Source organism: Capricornis sumatraensis, chromosome 10, assembly GCF_032405125.1.
Source record: "Capricornis sumatraensis isolate serow.1 chromosome 10, serow.2, whole genome shotgun sequence".
Classification (NCBI taxonomy): domain Eukaryota; kingdom Metazoa; phylum Chordata; class Mammalia; order Artiodactyla; family Bovidae; genus Capricornis; species Capricornis sumatraensis.
Genome location: NC_091078.1, coordinates 82,505,133 through 82,523,805, shown reverse-complemented (window position 1 = coordinate 82,523,805; position 18,673 = coordinate 82,505,133). Strand labels below are relative to the sequence as shown.

General features: G+C 40.7%; 1 protein-coding gene across 1 annotated transcript in view; it reads right to left on the bottom strand.

Moving 5' to 3' along the window:
* The window catches only part of ADAMTS9 (ADAM metallopeptidase with thrombospondin type 1 motif 9), a 162,287-nt gene that overhangs the window by 92,168 nt on the left and 51,446 nt on the right, over positions 1-18,673 (bottom strand). The window contains exons 13-19 of the mRNA XM_068981738.1: positions 13,937-14,118; positions 13,711-13,847; positions 11,830-11,947; positions 11,485-11,580; positions 1,272-1,438; positions 1,050-1,179; positions 325-451 (exon numbers count right to left, since the gene is read on the bottom strand). Coding sequence (XP_068837839.1) covers positions 325-451; positions 1,050-1,179; positions 1,272-1,438; positions 11,485-11,580; positions 11,830-11,947; positions 13,711-13,847; positions 13,937-14,118 — 957 coding nt within the window. The remainder of the gene's footprint in view (positions 1-324; positions 452-1,049; positions 1,180-1,271; positions 1,439-11,484; positions 11,581-11,829; positions 11,948-13,710; positions 13,848-13,936; positions 14,119-18,673) is intronic.

Here is an 18,673-nt window from a genome sequence, read left to right as displayed (position 1 = left end):
AAAAAAAAAAAAACCCCAAAACCCACAAACTTTTGCATTCAATGTAACTCAGTCATAATAATACCTGTGCAGCAAGTTGCGAGGGTCCAATGAGCACTTTCTTGGGCAGCTGCCACACTCTATTAGCTATTTTTTTAATTCTTAGGAAAAGAACAAGAAATCTGCAGGCATATGTCTTAGATAATCAGTTTCAGAGGGATGGAAAATTGACTAATGCTTATTTCACTGAAACACAAGAAAGGGGCCTAAAGACTAATATCCCACCTGCTCCTTACAAACCTTCACAACTCAGTAATAAAGACCAAGAGGAAACACTGGCCTCACCTCAGGTCACAGTCTGTGCCACAAGGTTCAGTAATGGGTGCCGGCTGAGGCAGTCGATCACATCTTTGATCAGAAACTGTAAGCTGATCAGATTCCCTGGTGCAAATAGGTTTTCGTTTCCGCTCCCCTAAGCAAGGAGGAAAAAATATTTTTCAGACAAAGTAACCTATTCCATCAACTATCTAGACCAGAGACTGGCAAACATTTTCTGGAAAGGGTTAGATAGTCAATATATTTGGTTTTGTGGGTTATATGATCTCTATTGCAACTACTAAACTCTTGTTATAGGGCATAAGCAGCCACTTACAGATGTAAAAAATTGTGTTCCAATAAAACTTTATTTATAAAAGCAGGAAGTGAGTTGTATTTGGCCCACTGGCTGTAGTTTGCCAACTCATAAATTAGACAAAAGGAAACCAGATGAATTGCATATAATATGACTACTAAATTTATGTCTCGGGAAAGTCAATTTGGCAGAGCTGATTTTGCTTGGCTTCACACATGCTGAGGAAACCAAACATGTCCTAAATCCCTTACATAGTTCAACTTGCCAGCCCAAAGTAACCAGACAGAGGTAGAGAAAGATTAGAAAATGGATGCAGATAGAAAAATGTATAGATTACATACATTTGGCTGCCTCCACAAAAAGAAAGAAATAAAAGAATTAAAAAACATGTCAAATCTCCTGAACTCAAATCTCCTGAACTCAACCTAAAAGTAGATACCTTGGCAGGGTTTGCTGCATGCTTGCCAGGGTCCATGACTGTTCCAGTAAAACTGCTGGGGTTTGTCTTCAATAGGAATATTGAAAGAATAGCGCACATCGGGGTTGTATAACTTTCCCACCGACAATACCTGGAATGCACAGAGAAAATGGAGAGGATGGATGTGGGCCTGGCAACTCATGGAATTAGAAAAGGGGCATGGGCTCATGGCCAAGTTTTTACCTGAAGCAGAAGTTCTTGTTCAATGCGACCTGTGGAGTTGATTCTCTCCACAACGTTGTCGGACCCGCTGTATTCTATCACAGCATTCCCAATACGGATTTCCCTTTTGGACATTGTGACAACAAAGTCTCCATTGAGCAAGAATTCACCTTTACTGCTTGATAAAGCTGGTGGTGAGAAAAGAAATAATTGATTTGTTGCCATTTTTCTGTTTGCAAAATGAAAGAACACATTGATAGGCCAATAGAGTGTGAAGAATGTGGACTTTTCAGTCAGACACACACAGACTCAAATCTGAGCTTTGCCACTTCCCAAGTATGTGGCCTTGGGACATCACTTTTCCACTCTTGGTCTTGATTTCTTTATCTCTAAAGTGGAGAGAAAGACACCCACCCTTCATGGTGCCTTTGAAAACTAGCTGAGATATAACACAAGAGTGCTAATTAGACTGGGATTTGTGATACAAGCCCTGCAGTTACAGGGTTACAGATGGAACTAATGAATGTGGTTACCAGAGGAGAAGTGGTGGGGGTGGTCAAGGGTAGGGCAAAAAGAGTAAGGAGATCAACTGGATGGTGATGGATGGAAACTACATTTTTTGTAGTGAGTGTGCTGTAGTATATACACAAGTAGAAATATAATGTTGTACATGTGAAACTTACATAATGTTAGAAGCCAACATTGTGAAAGTCGCTTAGTCGTGTCCAACTCTTTGTAACCCCATGGACTGTAGTTCATGGAATTCTCCAGGCCAGAATACTGGAGTGAGTAGCCTTTCCCTTCTCCAGGGGATCCTCCCAACACAGGGATTGAACCCAGGTCTCCCACATTGCAGGTGGATTCTTTACCAGCTGAGCCACAAGGAAAGCCCAAGAATACTGGAGTGGGTAACCTATCCCTTCTCCAGCAGATTTTCCTGACCCAGGAATCAAAGTGGGGTCTCTTGCATTGCAAGCAGATTCTTTACCAATTGAGCTATCAGGGAAGATCTCAAAAGCAAATACAAATCACTTACAGGTGAAGAAACTCATCTCAATCTGTCAAAAGTAGCATTTCAAGAATACTTTGGAGAGACAAATCAAATCCAGTCTTGTCTTAGCCCATTCCTAACAAAATCCATTTACCCAACCAAATTTAATCCAATCTTAGAAAATCCTGCCCATGTGTACCTCTTTGTCTATACTTCAGTTCAGTTCAGTTGCTCAGTCGTGTACAACTCTTTGCGACCCCATGAACTGCAGCATGCCAGGCCTCCCTGTCCATCACCAACTCCCAGAGTTCACCCAAACCCATGTCCATTGAGTCGGTGATGCCATCCAACCATCTCATCCTCTGTCGCCCCCTTCTCCTCCCGCCCTCAATCCCTCCCAGCGTCAGAGTTTTTTCCAATGAGTCAGCTCTTCGCATCAGGTGGCCAAAGCATTGGAGTTTCAGCTTCAACATCAGTCCTTCAAATGAACACCCAGGACTGATCTCCTTTAGGATGGACTGGCTGGATATCCTTGCAGTCCAAGGGACTCTCAAGAGTCTTCTCCAACACCACAGTTCAAAAGCATCAATTCTTTGGTGTTCAGCTTTCTTTATAGTCCAACTCTCACATCCATACATGACCACTGGGGAAACCATAGCCTTGACTGGACAGACCTTTGTTGGCAAAGTAATGTCTCTGTTTTTTAATATGCTATCTAGGTTGGTCATAACTTTCCTTCCAAGGAGTAAGTGTCTTTTAATTTCATGGCTGCAATCACCATCTGCAGTGAATTTGGAGCCCAGAAAAATAGTCAGCCACTGTTTCCACTGTTTCCCCATCTATCTGCCATGAAGTTATGGGACCAGATCCCATGATCTTAGTTTTCTCACACCAAAAACCTTAAACCACTTTCAATACCAGAAATCAATTTTGTCCTGAACATTTTTCAGATAATATGAGCCTGAAATTTATTCTGACCTGATTATTTTGTATTTTTGAATATTTATGAGTATTTAATTTCCTTTAAGTCAATTAAATAGAGCTCCTTTATGAATTAACTTTTGGCAATATCACACATCTATAACACACATACAGACACATATGAACACATAAACACAGAGACCTCATAGTTCCTGTTCCAGAATTTCAGCCATGATCTTGAGAACCCAAACCATTTTTCCAAAGTTACCTCAATTTAAAAAAAGAAAGCGTATGATTTAAAAATATATTATTAATGAAATGAACATTTATAAAACTGGTTCCCACCCAAATAACTCTTTATATTTCATTCAATAGTTGAACCTATTGAATCTTTGTTGTCCTGTTTTGACAGATGTTGAAATTGAAAATCCATGACCACTATGATGCTCAAATATCACTTCTTTGGCAAGACCCACTGAGGCAGTCAGCCTCTAATATGGTCCCAACGATCCTTGCCTTCTATAATTATACCTTGTGCTGTCCCCTCCTACATTGAGTTGCACTGACTGTATAATCACTAGGATACTGTGATGTCTAAGGCTATGTCTAAGGCATTAGGACTCCACCTTGCTCTTCCTTGAATCTCTGGCTTTGGGAGAAGCCAGCTGCTGAATTGTTAAGATACTCAAGCAGCTCCACTGAGAAGCCTTCTGCAAAAGGCAGCAAGGAACCAAAGCCTTCTGCCAAGAGCAATTAAGTGGACCTGCTAGCCCCAGTCAAGCTTTGAGATAGAATCACAACCCTAACTGAAGTCTTCACAGCCACTTCAGGAGAGACCGCAAGCCAAAAGCACCCAGCTATGCTGCTGCCAGATTCCTGACACATGGAAACATGTATACTGTTTACACTTGTTATTCTAAGTCACTAGATCATGAGATAATTTGTTGCCTGGTAAAGCCTACCTGGATCATTCTTTTTAAACCTTCAAATCCCTTCCATCCAAACTTCTTATCCAATTCCTAGCTTAATTTTTCTCCATAGCACTTTGTTTATGCTGTCTCCACTCTCCCAGAAGAAGAATGTAAGCAAGGATTTTTGGACTGTTTTGTTCACAATTATATCTCAGCTTCTGAAAGAACACATGGTAGATGCTCAAAAATAGTTTTTTTTTGAGGGGGGAGGGAGAATGAATGAATCTACTGCAAATATTGCAAAAGATGAAATAATCAGTGAAGCTGAAAAAGTAATGTTGGAGAACAGCTTGAGTCAAGTGCCAAAACACTGGCCAACATGACAGAGTTAGACCAGTCAGACATTTAAGGAAAGGAAAGAAAATGGACAAAGAAGATGAGAGGACAGCTGCTTCAGAAGGAATAATTTAGTTCTCCAAATGTCAAGAGAGATTGTTGGGAAAGTAAATAAAAAAAATCTCAGGAAGCTTTTTAAAAAATTATTCCTTTTCAGATTTTACTGTTGAGCTCAAACTTTAAACAAAGAATGTACCACTCTGATGTTATATAACTTGACTCAAAAACTTAGGCAAAAATATTTATCCATTGACATATTCTCCATTCTAAAAACCTGGGCATGGGTAAAATCAAAATGTAATTTTGTTGAATGTAAGAAAAAATAAAATTTATTTTCATACTTTTTGATTAATTTCAAATAATATCCCAATCACATTTTCTCCCTAGTAGTTATTAACTCAGTTGGTAAAGAATCTGCCTGCAGTGTAGGAGACCTGGGTTTGATGCCAGGGTCGGAAAGATCCCCTGGAGAAGGAAATGGCAACCCACTCCAGTACTTGTGCCTGGAGAATTCCAAGGACAGAGAAGCCTGGCAGGCTACAGTCCATGGGATCGCAAAGAGTTGGAGACAACTGTGCAACTAACTTTCACTTTCAGTTACTATAAAAATTTTTAAGTACCACTTTTTTTTTCCCAGTACAACTGCTCTTTGAATAATGAACTATTCCATGTTTTAAGCCTGACATGTAACAAGTACTCAAGAAAGCAGAACTACAAAACATTTGAGCTCTGAACAAAATACTAGAAAGAGGCCCCTTCTCTTTAGTAAGTTGTACACAATCAGCATATCTCAGCAGGGAAGGAACCCTTAAAATACACAGGCCATATAAATACTTAGGTGAATAAAAGGAATGTGGAAACTTGACTCAGAGTTGGCAAATAGGTTTCTTCCCAGACACCAATGTTAATCATTTGGTACTAGTCACTCAAGAAACTATGGAGAACAGGATTTCTTTTCAGCATCATGTCTCAACATCATTAGTGACATCTGTTTTGGTTCTGGGATGGGTAGAAGCCAAGTTATCCCAGGTATCTGCCCCATCCTAACATGTCTTTCACTGATGCAGGTGATGTGTTGTCTTTCACCATGCAGACCAGAAGCAATGCATATACAGAAGAGGTTGAGAGGATTTAGGGAAATTAGATATCGTACTTTTATGTGGAAATGAATGAAGGCTGTGATGTAGCTCTGAATAGACTCCGTGCCTCAGTGGCAGCAGTGCCCTTGTTTTTGTAGACATGGGAACCTCACAGAGTTCACCACACTGGGCACTATATGGATGCAAAGACTATTCTTTGCAGGCTCAAGAATGAACTGCATCAAATTTGGCCCCTAAAGCAGTGCTTCACCTACCAGAATTTCTACCCTTATAAGCCTTATCTTGGCCCTGAGGGAACAGTAAGATGCTTTCACTTGAAATGGTTAGGAAGAGAGTGGTGGCACAGGAAACAAAGCCTTTAAAAACACAATCTTTTAAAAAAGGTAATCCAAGATCTTGGTTTCTTTTTGATTCAAAATCATTTGATTGTCCCTACTACCAACAGAATGTTGTTCAAACTCCTCAGCATCACTCTCTTATCTTGACTTATTCTTCCAACCTCACCATTCACTTCCACCAATAAACCTTGACTTCCAGTCACGTTCATCCCCAGTTCAGCTACATATATTTCTATGTGGAGGCAATAAACTGAAGTGGTTAAAGGTATAATATCTGAAGTCAGACCCATAAGGATTTTAATTTGTCCCACTTTGCTTGTGTGACTTCGGGAAAGTTTCTCAACCTCTCTAAGCCTCAGTTTCTTCCTCTGGATAACGGCTTTCTGATAAAGTGAAAATGAAAGTGTTAGTCACTCAGTCCTGTTGGAATCTTTGCAACCCTATGGACTGTAGCCTACCAGGCCCCTTTGTCCATGGAATTCTCCAGGCAAGAGTACTGGAGTGGGTTGCCATTTCCTTCTTCAGGGGATCTTCCCGACCCAGGGATCGAACCCAGATTTCCCGCGTTGCAGGCAGATTCTTTCCTGTCTGAGCCACCAGGGAAGCCCAGCTTTCTTACAGAATTGTTGTAAATTTTGAAAAAGATAGTGCATATAGGATTTGGTAGTTGGCAGATCAAAATGCCTTCAAATGCACTGTCTTCTCATCACGCTTTTATAGATGCTTAATTTATGGATAAGAAAAGCATGACTTAAATATTGTTAAAATATTTTCTGAGGCCAGGTGACTTCTAATCATGGAAATGTATCTCCAGAGCCTGTCAACCACCAGTTTTTCAAGAAGAAAGCCAACAAATGTTCATGAATCAGTGAATGATTTCAGGCATTCTTTACCTTATGTGCAAATTGAAAGCAAATATGTTTAGCTATAAATTTCTTTTATTTAAGTTGTTGATTTTGCTAGATTGCATGAACCTCTTTAAGTAAAGTCAACACTTAAAAAGGTGCTTGTATAAGCCTAAGAAAGATCCCAGCCCATAGTAGGTGCTCAATCAATGACACTGAAAGAACAAGTGACCGATTGAACCTGACATTTGTGACAAGAAGCACAGACAGCTTTCAGCCAAATAACTGTTTTCCTATCAGTATAAACCTCTGACAACCTCGTCTCCCCGCAGCTCCTGCAGCATGAGACCCACCAGTCATGCAAGATGCAGGAGTTTCAGAGGGTCACTGGTTGGAGAAGAGGTTGTTTCTGTGGCACCTCAGGCCTCCTAAGGCTGCCTCCTGATGCGGGCACTTGCATGGCAGTGGCAGGATGTGCTGCAAGCAAAATCACCCAGCGCTTTCAAGTGGAGTCGAAGGCTAGCTACCCAGCTGATGCGTCACTGAAAATGGGGAAATGAGATGTCACAAGGCCAGTTCTGTAAATTAAGCGGTAATCCAGTTCTGTCTGTATTGAAAGAGCAATCATCTATCCTAGGTTAATTCTGGGGACCCTTTCCAACATCTCCAGGCTTCCTCGCATGTTTATGCTGACTTGGGGGCATTTCACCCTTCACTGCATGCTCTTTATCCCAGCAAATGGTGAGTAGGAAAGGAGATAGAAATAATCAAGTGAAATGGAGTTCCTGCTTTATCTTGAACTGAATCGATTCCTGTCTTCTCACTGACACTATTCATCAAAGGTTAGTATCCTGGAGACAAATAAACACCATGGAAATGACTCCTTTTTTCTCCTTAAGAAATACGAAGATGGTAGCACTGGGTGCAACTTGGCTTTAACCCAACTGGAGGGAGGGGTCTATGTTGAAAGGACGACCTTTGACACAGAGGCTTTCTGCTTCGGTACCTCGTGAAACAAATAGTTTCCTGAAAACAACCGTCTGCTGCCCAACCTCCCACTAATGCGATTAGGGAGCTAATTTCCTGGGTTGGTTTCCCCCCCATTTCACCCATCAGAGCTGGGCGGCTACAAAGGCCCTCCTGGAAATTGCTTCTTCACCAACACATGCAAAAAGAGTATGCCTTGACTGACCTTAAAAAAAATATGAGGGATAAGGATGATGATTGCTTAGCAAAGAAACAGCTGGGGCTGGACTCCAGCAAGACTCAACTGGGGGCTTTAAAATCTTCTTAGAGCATTTGCTGTGCCTTCCTTCAAACCGAGAGTAAACATTAACACACGCCAGATTTGATAACAACATCATACTCTTCCTAACTTGTTAAGAAACCACTGTAAGGTTCAAAGGCTTTGAGGTCTTAACCTTCACACTCGGTGAACTGTGACGTACCATCTTTGCTTGCACTTTTCATTTGCTTCCAGAGAGACGTTCTTTGACCAACAGGTAGCTTTCCCATAATGTTCCATTAAAGAGCCATGACTACTTCAAACTGCCCGTCCCAGATGACAAACCTTCTTTAATTTTGCTTTTATTCTTTACAAGGAGATTAAGAAACCTCTAGTGAGACATCAAAGGATATCGGAAGGTCCTCCCTAATTTAGGTGCACAACCTGGTTGATGAATTGAACTGAGGCTACTGCTTAAAAGGGTATTTTTTCCCCAGAAGGAGAAGAACACTGGAGAATCCTTCTCCTTTTTGAGAAGAAAGGAATGGTTCAACATGGCATTTGTCTCTCAGGAAATTAACCAATAAAGGAGGCTGCATGCAATGCTGCTGGATTTAATTAGGAAGTAGTAAGACCACAGAAATCACAGGCTCTAATTTATAACCCAGTCCACGAAGAAAAATGTCTGACGCATTTTGTACAGTGGTTGAAGGAAAAATGTGGGATTCCCCAAAAATAATTTGAAAAGGATCCCCAATAACTTTGTTAACTGTTTTAAAAGGCACCACTCCTTTGAGTATTTAGGGTGTGGAAAAGCTGATGTGACCACTGAGAACTGATTCCAAGAAAGATTTAATAGTCTTTCTTAAAAGAAGAAGTGGAGAAGGAAATAGCAACCCACTCTGGTATTCTTGCTTGGAGAATCCCATCGACAGGGGAACCTGTCTGACTACAGTCCATAGGGTTGCACAGAGTTGGACATGACTAAAGCAACTTAGCATGCATGCTTAAAAGAAGGAGGGCTTCCCTGCTGGCTCAGTGGTAAAGAATCTCCCTGCCAGTGCAGGAGACATGGGTTTGATCCCTGATTCGGGAAGATCCCATATGCTGCAGAGCAACGAAACCTGTGAGCCACAGCTCTAGAGCCTGTACGCCACAGCCCAGGAGGCCCAACTACTGAGCCCACATGCCCCAACTACTGAAGTCCTCATGCTGAGCCAGTGTTCTACAACAAGAAGAAGCCACTGCAATAAGAAGCCTCTGCACCCTAACTAGTAGTCCCCCACTCTCAACAGCTAAAGAAGAGTCCTTACAGCAACAAAGACCCAGCACACCCAAAAATAAAGAAAGAAATAAACTATAAACAAATAAAAGAAGGAAGAGTCTATACATTTCCATCATAATTCCATCCCCATTAATGGTAGGCACTCAGTAAAGATAGCGTGAACGATGGTTATTCAATAACTCAGCCATCATGTACTCAGTTCATATTATGTAAAGGCTTTATATCTTGAGCTAAAGATACAAAATCACAGCTTCTGATCCTAAAACAGTAGTGGTCACATGAATATATAAGAAACAAGTCTCAGCTGAGTTGATAGTGACTCCATTCTTCCAGCTGCTCAGGTCAAAACTGTGGAGTCACCCTTGAGCCTTCTCTTTCTCTCACATACCATATTCAAGCCACCCACTAGTCATGATGGCTCCACCCTCAAAAGATATCCAGATTTTGACTAATTTGACTATTTTACTGCCAATTCTACTGCTCCCATTTGGAGCCAAACCACTAGCAACTCTTTGATTATTTCAATAACTTCCTAACCAGTCTTTCTGTTTCTACCCTGACCTTTCCGGTACCTACCCGAAGGTCTGTTTCTACCCGGTACCCTTTCCCCCGACCATCCCCTCATTCTCAGTGTAACAAGTAGGGTACTCTTTTGAAAATAGAAATATGACTCTATCATGCTAGTCCTTGGTTCAAAATATCCAGTAGCTACCCTTGTCTCTTACAATACAAGTTCTTTCAACAGTTATATGTGGCCCTCTCTGATTTAGTCCTGATACGTGTTTAAACTCATCTGAGGGGGAGCCTGGTGGGCTGCCGTCTGTGGGGTCGCACAGAGTCGGACACGACTGAAGCGACTTAGCAGCAGCAGGACTCTCCTCTGTGCTTACACAGCTCCAGCCACACTGGCCTCCCTCTATCCTTGGAACAAATTAGACGCATTACTCTTTCAAGGGTTTCACACTGGTTATTCCCCTCTGCCTAGAATGCTCTTCCCCAGATATCCATTATCACTTACAATTCAAGTATTTTCAATTCTACTGTTCCTGCTCCACCCTCAGTATCGCAATTTCCTCTATTTTCTAATTTTACTTATGACCTTCTAACAGAATCTAGTTTGCTTATCTATTAACTTATTGTTTATCGTCTATCTCTTCCCACTAAAAAGTAAGTTCTAAGAAGACAGAGACTTTTATTTGTTAATGTTTTTGTTCAGTTTGCTTCTCATGCCTAGAACAGGGCCTGGCACATACTAAATAAGTGGCTGAATGAACAACGAGACACTGCAGAAAATGCTACAACAGAGGAATGTGCTGTGGAGCCTCTATAGAGGCTGTATGCAAGATGGGTAAGTAGAGTCCCTGTCTGGGCATTGGAAGAAAGTCCACTCATCTCTTTCAAAAACTGGCAGCCCAGCAAGACTACCCTGATTTCTTCTAGATCTAAGTGCAACTCCTGCTGTTTTTCACAGCTAGGAAGAGTCTAGTTGTGCTAAGTGACTAGCTCAATCCTTTTCTGTCATTATCCCAGTCCCCATGTCCTTTTTTTAAATTAAAAATGATTGGGTGAATTTCTTAATCATTTATGAAAGTTTACAAAATAATAAATTGAAGTGGAACTGGGATGAGCCACCAGCTTTAAAAAAAAAAAAAAAGAACACAAAGTTCCTGGTGAGTTGTGGTTAGAAAACAGGAATAAATTTGAATTACTCATGATCCTGGCCATGGTGAGAGAAGGATGGAGAATCTATAGAAAAGCAAGATGGGCCATGTTAGTAATGACCTAAGAAAAATATTGCCAGTATAGAACCTTTTGGAATGATCAAGCATAATGAAATATTGAATAAGTCCACCTGTGGTCTGCTATTGGTTAAGTAACACCTTTATGAAAACACTGGCATGTCAGTTACTCAAAGGACAGGTTTTTTTTTTTTTTTTTTTAATGACTCAAAGATAGCAATGATTTTATGCTAAACTTACAAGGCTAGTGTTTTCAAAATTTGATTTAGGGCATTTCTATTTTCTAAGATCCAGAGTCAATTGCTTGATATTGACTAGTGTAACTACACGACTCTTAAATCAATATACTGAGGGTATAATGTATGAAGGAATATAAAATAATGAGTTTCAAAATCAACGTCTTTTATGAAATCTGAAAGCTCTCCACATGCTACAGGGAAAAGGAACCAGAATTCCTACAGAAGGCAGGGGCACCCATCTCACCTAAGTAGTTATCATCCTCTGATTTCCCTGAGAAACTGTGCTGCCGCACATCGATGTTGGTAGCACCAGCTGGAATTAGGACCACAACGTTGTAACCTGAAAAGAATTGAGCAGCAATTGAGCATTCCACAGACTGGTTCATTTTCTCTAAGCATGGCGTAAAGGGTGGCGACAAAGGAATATATCAGAATTCTCACTGTTAGGCGTCTTATAGCCAGATGGGTAATATACCTTAACAAGACTGATTTTATGTTTTACACAAATACTTTTACATATTACATGTGGTTAATAATGTTAACAGTTTGACTAGTTTTCTTCTCACAGCTCTTAGGAACAAATTCTTACCATAATGTACTGTGTTAAATGTTCCTGCCACCGTTTTGCACGAAGAATTATCGCCACCACAAACCCCACATTTATCTCTCCGGGCTTTTGAGTTTAAAACATGATCGCATCCAGCTTGCTTTTAAAAAGAAAACAGTTGAAATACATGGTAAGTATTAGAGAGGTTATAAATTCTTAGGTAATGTGTTTCTTTGAAAGAGGAGCATTCAAAATGATAAGAACTTAAAGTCTCTGTAAACTTTTAAGTGTGGTGAACTCAAATAGTCCTTATCTTTGCTATGGGAAAATGTGGTCCTTGGACCAGCAACCATGAGCATCCCAAATGATGTTGGGGATGCAGAATCTTAGGCCCCACCCAGATTCACTGAGTCAGAGTATATTTCCTGGCATGTAAATAAGATCCTTAGGTGCTTCATCTAGAGATTAAAGTTTGAGAAGCGCTGGCCTACAAGTAAGTAAAGTAAATGCGAAAAACAGCTCAGGAATGAAAACAAAAAAATTAAGGAGTGGCTGAGGGCTATCCCACTGAAGAGCTCACACCCCATCTTAAGGTAGCAGTCCCTGTCTAATCCAGGCTACTGCTGCCATGCAGAAACAGGAGGGTAGTGTTGACATTTCTCAATTTTCCAAGATATTGAAAATTTGATTTTATGTGAAATCCCTTATGTTTAAACACTGGCTATGAATGGAGGATTAAAGCATGACTGCAGGCTGCCAGGCTGAGGCTTCAGGTTCCAAGTGGCCTCTGCAGTGTCTTCCTATCTTAACGCAACACAGCAGAGTAGACAAGAGCCTGCAAACATCAGTGGCAATTACCAGAAGACCAGGAGGTCAGAGTTCACATTCTCATCTATTTTGCTCCTTCGTATGAACCAGTCTCTGAGGAGAAACTCGATGTTTTGCTCTAGCATGGAGTGACAAGGAAGTCCTCACTGTAGCTGTGGTCAGGAGTTGGGTGAAGCTCAGAGACTCTTCCATCAAATCCTACCAGTAAGGAGCTTCAATGTGCTCCGGACTGCTTGCAAGGAACAAATGCATCATCCCAGAGCCTGGCTGTGTAAGAACTGATTTCTGACTGATGAGAACAGAAAAATAGTGCCAAACCTCAATAAATCAGTGCTTTGATGCTTTACTATCAGCCAGAAGTGTTATTCAATTTCTAAAACTTGTTGTCAGGAAGCTTTTGGGTTTAACATTATGCACAATGGTTAAGGTAAAGAAGTTGTGTATAGTGTCGATTATAATTTCCTCACAGGGAAGTTTCTTGCAGGCCCCCACAGAGAGTGTCAGAAAAATGTACGGCAGTGGTTCTCAAACTTTGGCATGCATCAGAATCACGTAGTGCTGGGAGGGATAAATTAGGAGTTTGGGATTAACAGATATACAGTACTGTATATAAAATACATAATCAATAAGGACCTACTATATAGCCCAAGCGCAGGGAACTATACTCAATGTTTTGTCACAACCAATAAGAGAAAAGAAAGGATATATATATGTATATGTGTATATATATATATATATGTGTGTGTGTGTGTATATATGTGTATATATATACATATATACATATGTGTATATATATGTGTGTATATATATATATGTATACACACAGATAAATATAATTGAATCACTGTGCCATACACCTGAAACTAGTACAACATTGTAAATCAATTACACTACAATTTAAAAATATCAAACAAAATAAAACACAGAAAAAAAAAGAGAATCAGATGGTGCTCAGGCTGGTCTGAGGACCCCACTTTGAGAACCACTGCCCTGGAGATAACGCACAGACGCAAGCAGCTGCTATTGTATTGAGGAAGCTACACATCAGTTAGGCAGCAGGACAACATAGTGAAGAGAGCGCCATCTGGGACTCACCCGGCACAGGCCTTGGACACAGATGTCATTGGTGTCCTGGCCACACGGCGTTCCATCTATCACTCTGTCACGGAGCTGATAGTAGGCTGTGCTCCCTGCCACCCTGCAGAACAGCTTGCAGCGGTCCTTCATCAAAACTAGACAGGAGAAACACCATGCGACGTGACTTTTGTGCCTGGACCCTGTGCCAGCCTGCAGCCGTGGGCACCTCCCCAGATGAACTTACTTCCACTGTATTTTGGGACCCAGCGCACGTTCGGATGCAGACCGTTGATGTTGAAATGCTTTCCATCAAAGTGAGCACACTGTTCGTCTCGGAAGTCTCGCTTCTGCTTCGGACATGGCTCTGTGTTGCAGGACTTAAATTTCATTCTGCGCCCTACACAATACTTGCCACCATTTCTGGGCCTGATGAAAGGTAAAGAACACACAAGCTGTATTATACTGTATTTCTCTAGTGTATTATAATATTGTATGTTATAATGTGGCTTCCTGTCTTGGAGGGAGGCAAATGTGAAGTGGTCAGTGCCAGTGGCCAGGACAAGGGCTCTGGGGGTCTGGGTTTGTACTCTGCCTTCAACATCATTAAGTGTTTAACCCTGGGCAAGTCACTGAGTGTCTGCAAGCCTCAACCCTTCCATGTGTAGAATGGGAAAGCACCATTCTGATAAGGTAAGGCAGTTTTGAGGATAAAATGAGAGAGCATTTAACTTAAAGTTTGAAATATAAAACCTGGGGTCTATCAGGTCATTTTCTGTCCTCCATGCCCTGAACATCCACATTCCTTTAAAGACACAGAAGGAGCAAAGGTACAAATGAATACGTGGAATGCTCCTGTCTACTTCTGTACCATGGTATTCTCATGGGTGACCATCCTAAAACTTGCCCCATTCCATTTCCATTTACTTCTTTCCCTCTTCTCTCTTTCTCTCTCTCTCCCTGTATGACTATTGTTTTTTGTTTTGTTTTACAAATAAAATGGGATAGGATGTGCTCATATTTTGACTAAACTTAATAGGAGAAGCAGGAGAGAGTGTACTGGTTTCATTAACTTGTGTGTGACAAGAGTGTGGAGGATGCCTTGCAAAGCACCACAGAACAATTTAATCTCAGCATGCAACCCCGCTCATGGATTTTCCAGATGTGACCCAGAGAGTAAATTATATAACCCATCTCCCAACGGTCAACAGCTTGCCAAGTGCATCATGGAAACGGGAAGATCACAGAATCAGAGGAAATCAGACTCACCCACCCACAGCTAGAGCAGCCTGGATACTGTAGCTACTCTAAGGCACCTCTCAAGCTGAAAGATTTCTACCTTTTGTCTTTAGAGTGAATCTTTCAGAGTAATTCAGATAACAAGAAGTGTTGTGTTTTTTTCCCCCCCTTTGTTTTGTTTTGTTAAACTAGGACTTGGGAAATGGGAACTATATCCATGACGTAAAATACAGAATCAAGGGCAGTCTAGCAGAGCTGGGCTGCCGTCTATGGGGTCGCACAGAGTCGGCCACAACTGAAGCGACTTAGCAGCAGCAGCAGAGGCCGAGTTGGATCTGGTTTCCTGTCTTGGCCCTAGCCTCGCTCTGTGACTAGAGACAACATTCTAGCCTCCCACAGATTCAGTTTTCCTCTTCTCTAAAATGAGTGCACACAGCAGATGCCTAAAAATGTTAGCGACTCTGACGTCATATTTCAGCACAACCCAACCCAATCCGATCCAGCAGTTTGTTTGTTATGGGTGAGTCAGGTCTCATTGGCCTTGCTGAGTGCCTGAGTCTCAGGAAGGGCTGCCTGTCTATGATACTCTTATAAACATGTTCCCTCCGCAGTGGATAGGGAGGTAAGAGCGTGGGCTTTGCAGTCACAAGCTGGGCAACTTTGTGTGAGCTACCTGGCCTCTGTGAGCTTCGTTCTGCCCAAGTGAACAGAGGTGATACTGTTCACCTGAAAGGCTTGTTATAAATGAAGAGTTCAATAAGGAGTATGGTAAGTATTCATTGTTATTTATCATGAAGGCTTTCGTTTCCCCATTAAGCCCATGTGACTTAGATCTGCCTTGTGTGCTTGATTAGCCCGTACTCACGCATATCTTGTGCAAGGGAAAGCCAGCTGAAGTACTTTTATACCAAGGGAGAGAAGGTTCAGAGAAATTAAGAACTTTGCCCAAGGTAACACAGCTAACACAAGAGCAGAGACCAGACTGAAATTCAAGCTTCCCAGATTCTCCCTCTGTGCTCTTTCTGTTTCATTACCCATGAGCTACAGCCCAGAGTCCTGTCTTTTTCTTTTTTGGTACTATGTAGAGATGCAGTCTTGGTTTCCTGGATACCAAGTTCTTCTCTCAGTACCAAAGCAACCCAGTCTCATGCATAAAATATCACTGATGACACATGAATAACAGAGCAGGCTCAGATAGCTGTAAAATCTGTTTTTCCATTTATAACGAAGGTCCCCTTCAACTTTTTTCTCAAATTGAAACAAACTTCATGGAATTTTTTTTTTCATGTTTCAATTAACTACAGCAGATCCATCAGGTCATTTACCTGTTGCCTGAAAGTAACTCATATTTCTTCCCTTTTGAAAATAATTTCTTTTACAGTTGATTTTTTCCTTCCAATTCTCTTATATATCAAGTGTTTTCTGACTCTTGAAATTGAACAAGAGCAGCAAACAGCTACCATTTGCAGGTGGCTTCCCGTTTCACATAGTAACACTGTCCACCTTTGCTTGCTCTGACCACTACCAAAAGAGCATTTTTAAATTTCTTTTTATAACTGACATTAAAAAAAATAAAGAACACACAGAAAATACTCCATGTATGAGGCACTATTGCTGAAGGTTATATACGGACCCTGGAAACAGGTTTGAACCCCAGCCCTGTTTCTTAACAACGGTGCAATCTTAGGCAAATCACTGAATCTCTCTAAGTCTTAGTTTCCCTATCCATAAAAGGGAGATGATGCTAATATCAACTTCATGGGGCTGAGTGAGGGTTTTATGGTTAATAGATTTGAAGCACTTGAACATGGCCACCCACACAGTAAATGTTAAGTTATTCCAAGTGTCTGTAACTATAGTCCATGGGCCAAATCCAGCCTACTGTCTGTTTTTATATGGTTAGTGAGCTAAGAATAGTTTTTAACACTCTAAAATGATTTAGAAATAAATAAAAAGAATATTTTGGATCACATAAAAATTATATGAAATTCAAATTTCCATGTCTATAAAAGTTCTGTTGGGATATAGCTACACCCACATGTTACATATTATCCATGTATGTTTCTCAAGTTGTAGACAGCTGATGCTCCCCAAATCTAAGATATTCACTATCTGGCCTTTTACAGAAAATGTTTGCTGAGCCCTGAGCTGGTCTAGCATACAAGGCACCATGTCACTTGCCAAGATAGGTCACTGACTGTGCACAGCCATCCTGTGCAGTAGGTAGTGACATCCTTGTTTCTGAACCTTTGCTTGAACTGGGTTTAGAAATGTTAACTAACCTGGCAAGTTCCCATGCCAGTTAAGTGAGACACACTGGCTGAGAGACCAGGGCAGGCCTTCCTGACCCAAAGCCCATGACCTGGCCTCCCTCCCACAGTGCCACTCTTGAGACAGGTCTCTTCCCATTTCAAAACTCATTCTATGACTTTATTTGCTCTTTGTGTGAAGGCAAATGGTATTTTATGAATGAGCGTAAGTTTGCCCTTTAAAATATATAGCTTTAAAAAAATATCCTAGACAATAGGATCTCTACTGAATCTACATGGACTGTGTAATGGGGAGGGCTTCAGACAACTGAATTTCATGGAAAAATTCTTGTTTTAATTTAATAATTTAGCTGAGTGAGAGTTTTATTCCCCCATAGGCAAATACTGAAAATTATAGGAAATATAACTTTAAAAATAGTATTAGTCACATTTTCCAACTACTAAAATCCTTTTAAAAATATTGTTTCTCAAACAGGGATAGAAAGAACTTAAGGAAATTGCTGATTAATTACTACAAAAGTAACTGTATTCAGCATAGGCAAGTTGAATCATATATACAAAGAAAATTCACAATGTTGCACGGCCAAAGCTTTGGGAGAACTTTGCAAAGATCATTGTAGGCATATTCTACCTATAAGCAAAGTTAAACTTTGGTCTGCAAATGGGTTTGAACAAAAATCTCAACATTTATGTTTACTTACAACAAATTAGGGTTAGCACTAGGAAGAAATTTCTAATGATACAACAGGCAGCATAAGAAGGTAAATGTGTTTTCTATATCTGGAGAGTTTTAAGAAGGGGTCTAATGACCAATTATGAGGAATGCTGAAGACTATTCAAGGGTTAGATGGGATGGACCAAGGAGCCATACTAGCAATCATTAACAACTTTGTCAAATGGAATAGTCTATGGGACTGGATCTCTATACATTCATTAGGTAATGGCTTTTCCACAGCAGCCAATTCTCAGTATTTCAAAAGATAGATCTTTCTGGACTCAGTATGGGGTTATGTCCTGATTAAACCCAATGTAATTTGAAAAATATCTTAAAAGTTGAAAATGCATTTAATACACTTAACTTACTGAAGAGCCTGCCTTTAATATGCTCAGAACACTTATGTTAGCCTACAGTTGAGCGAAATCATCAAACATAAAGCTTACTTTATAATAAAGTATTGACTATCTCATAATGTATTGAATGCTATACTGAAAGTAAACAATAGAATGTCTATCTAGGTATAGAATGGTTAGAAGCATATCAGTTATTTACCCCTATGATCGCATGGCTGACTGGGAGGTACAGTGGATGCTGCTGCCCAGCATTATCAGAGCATCATACTGCATATCAGGAGCCTGACAAAAGACCAAAATTCAAACTCTGAAGCACTTTTTCTCTTCTGCATGTGCTCCTGCTCAGTTGTTAAGTCATGTCCGATTCTTTGTGACCTGCCAAGCTCCTCTGTCATGGGAGTTTC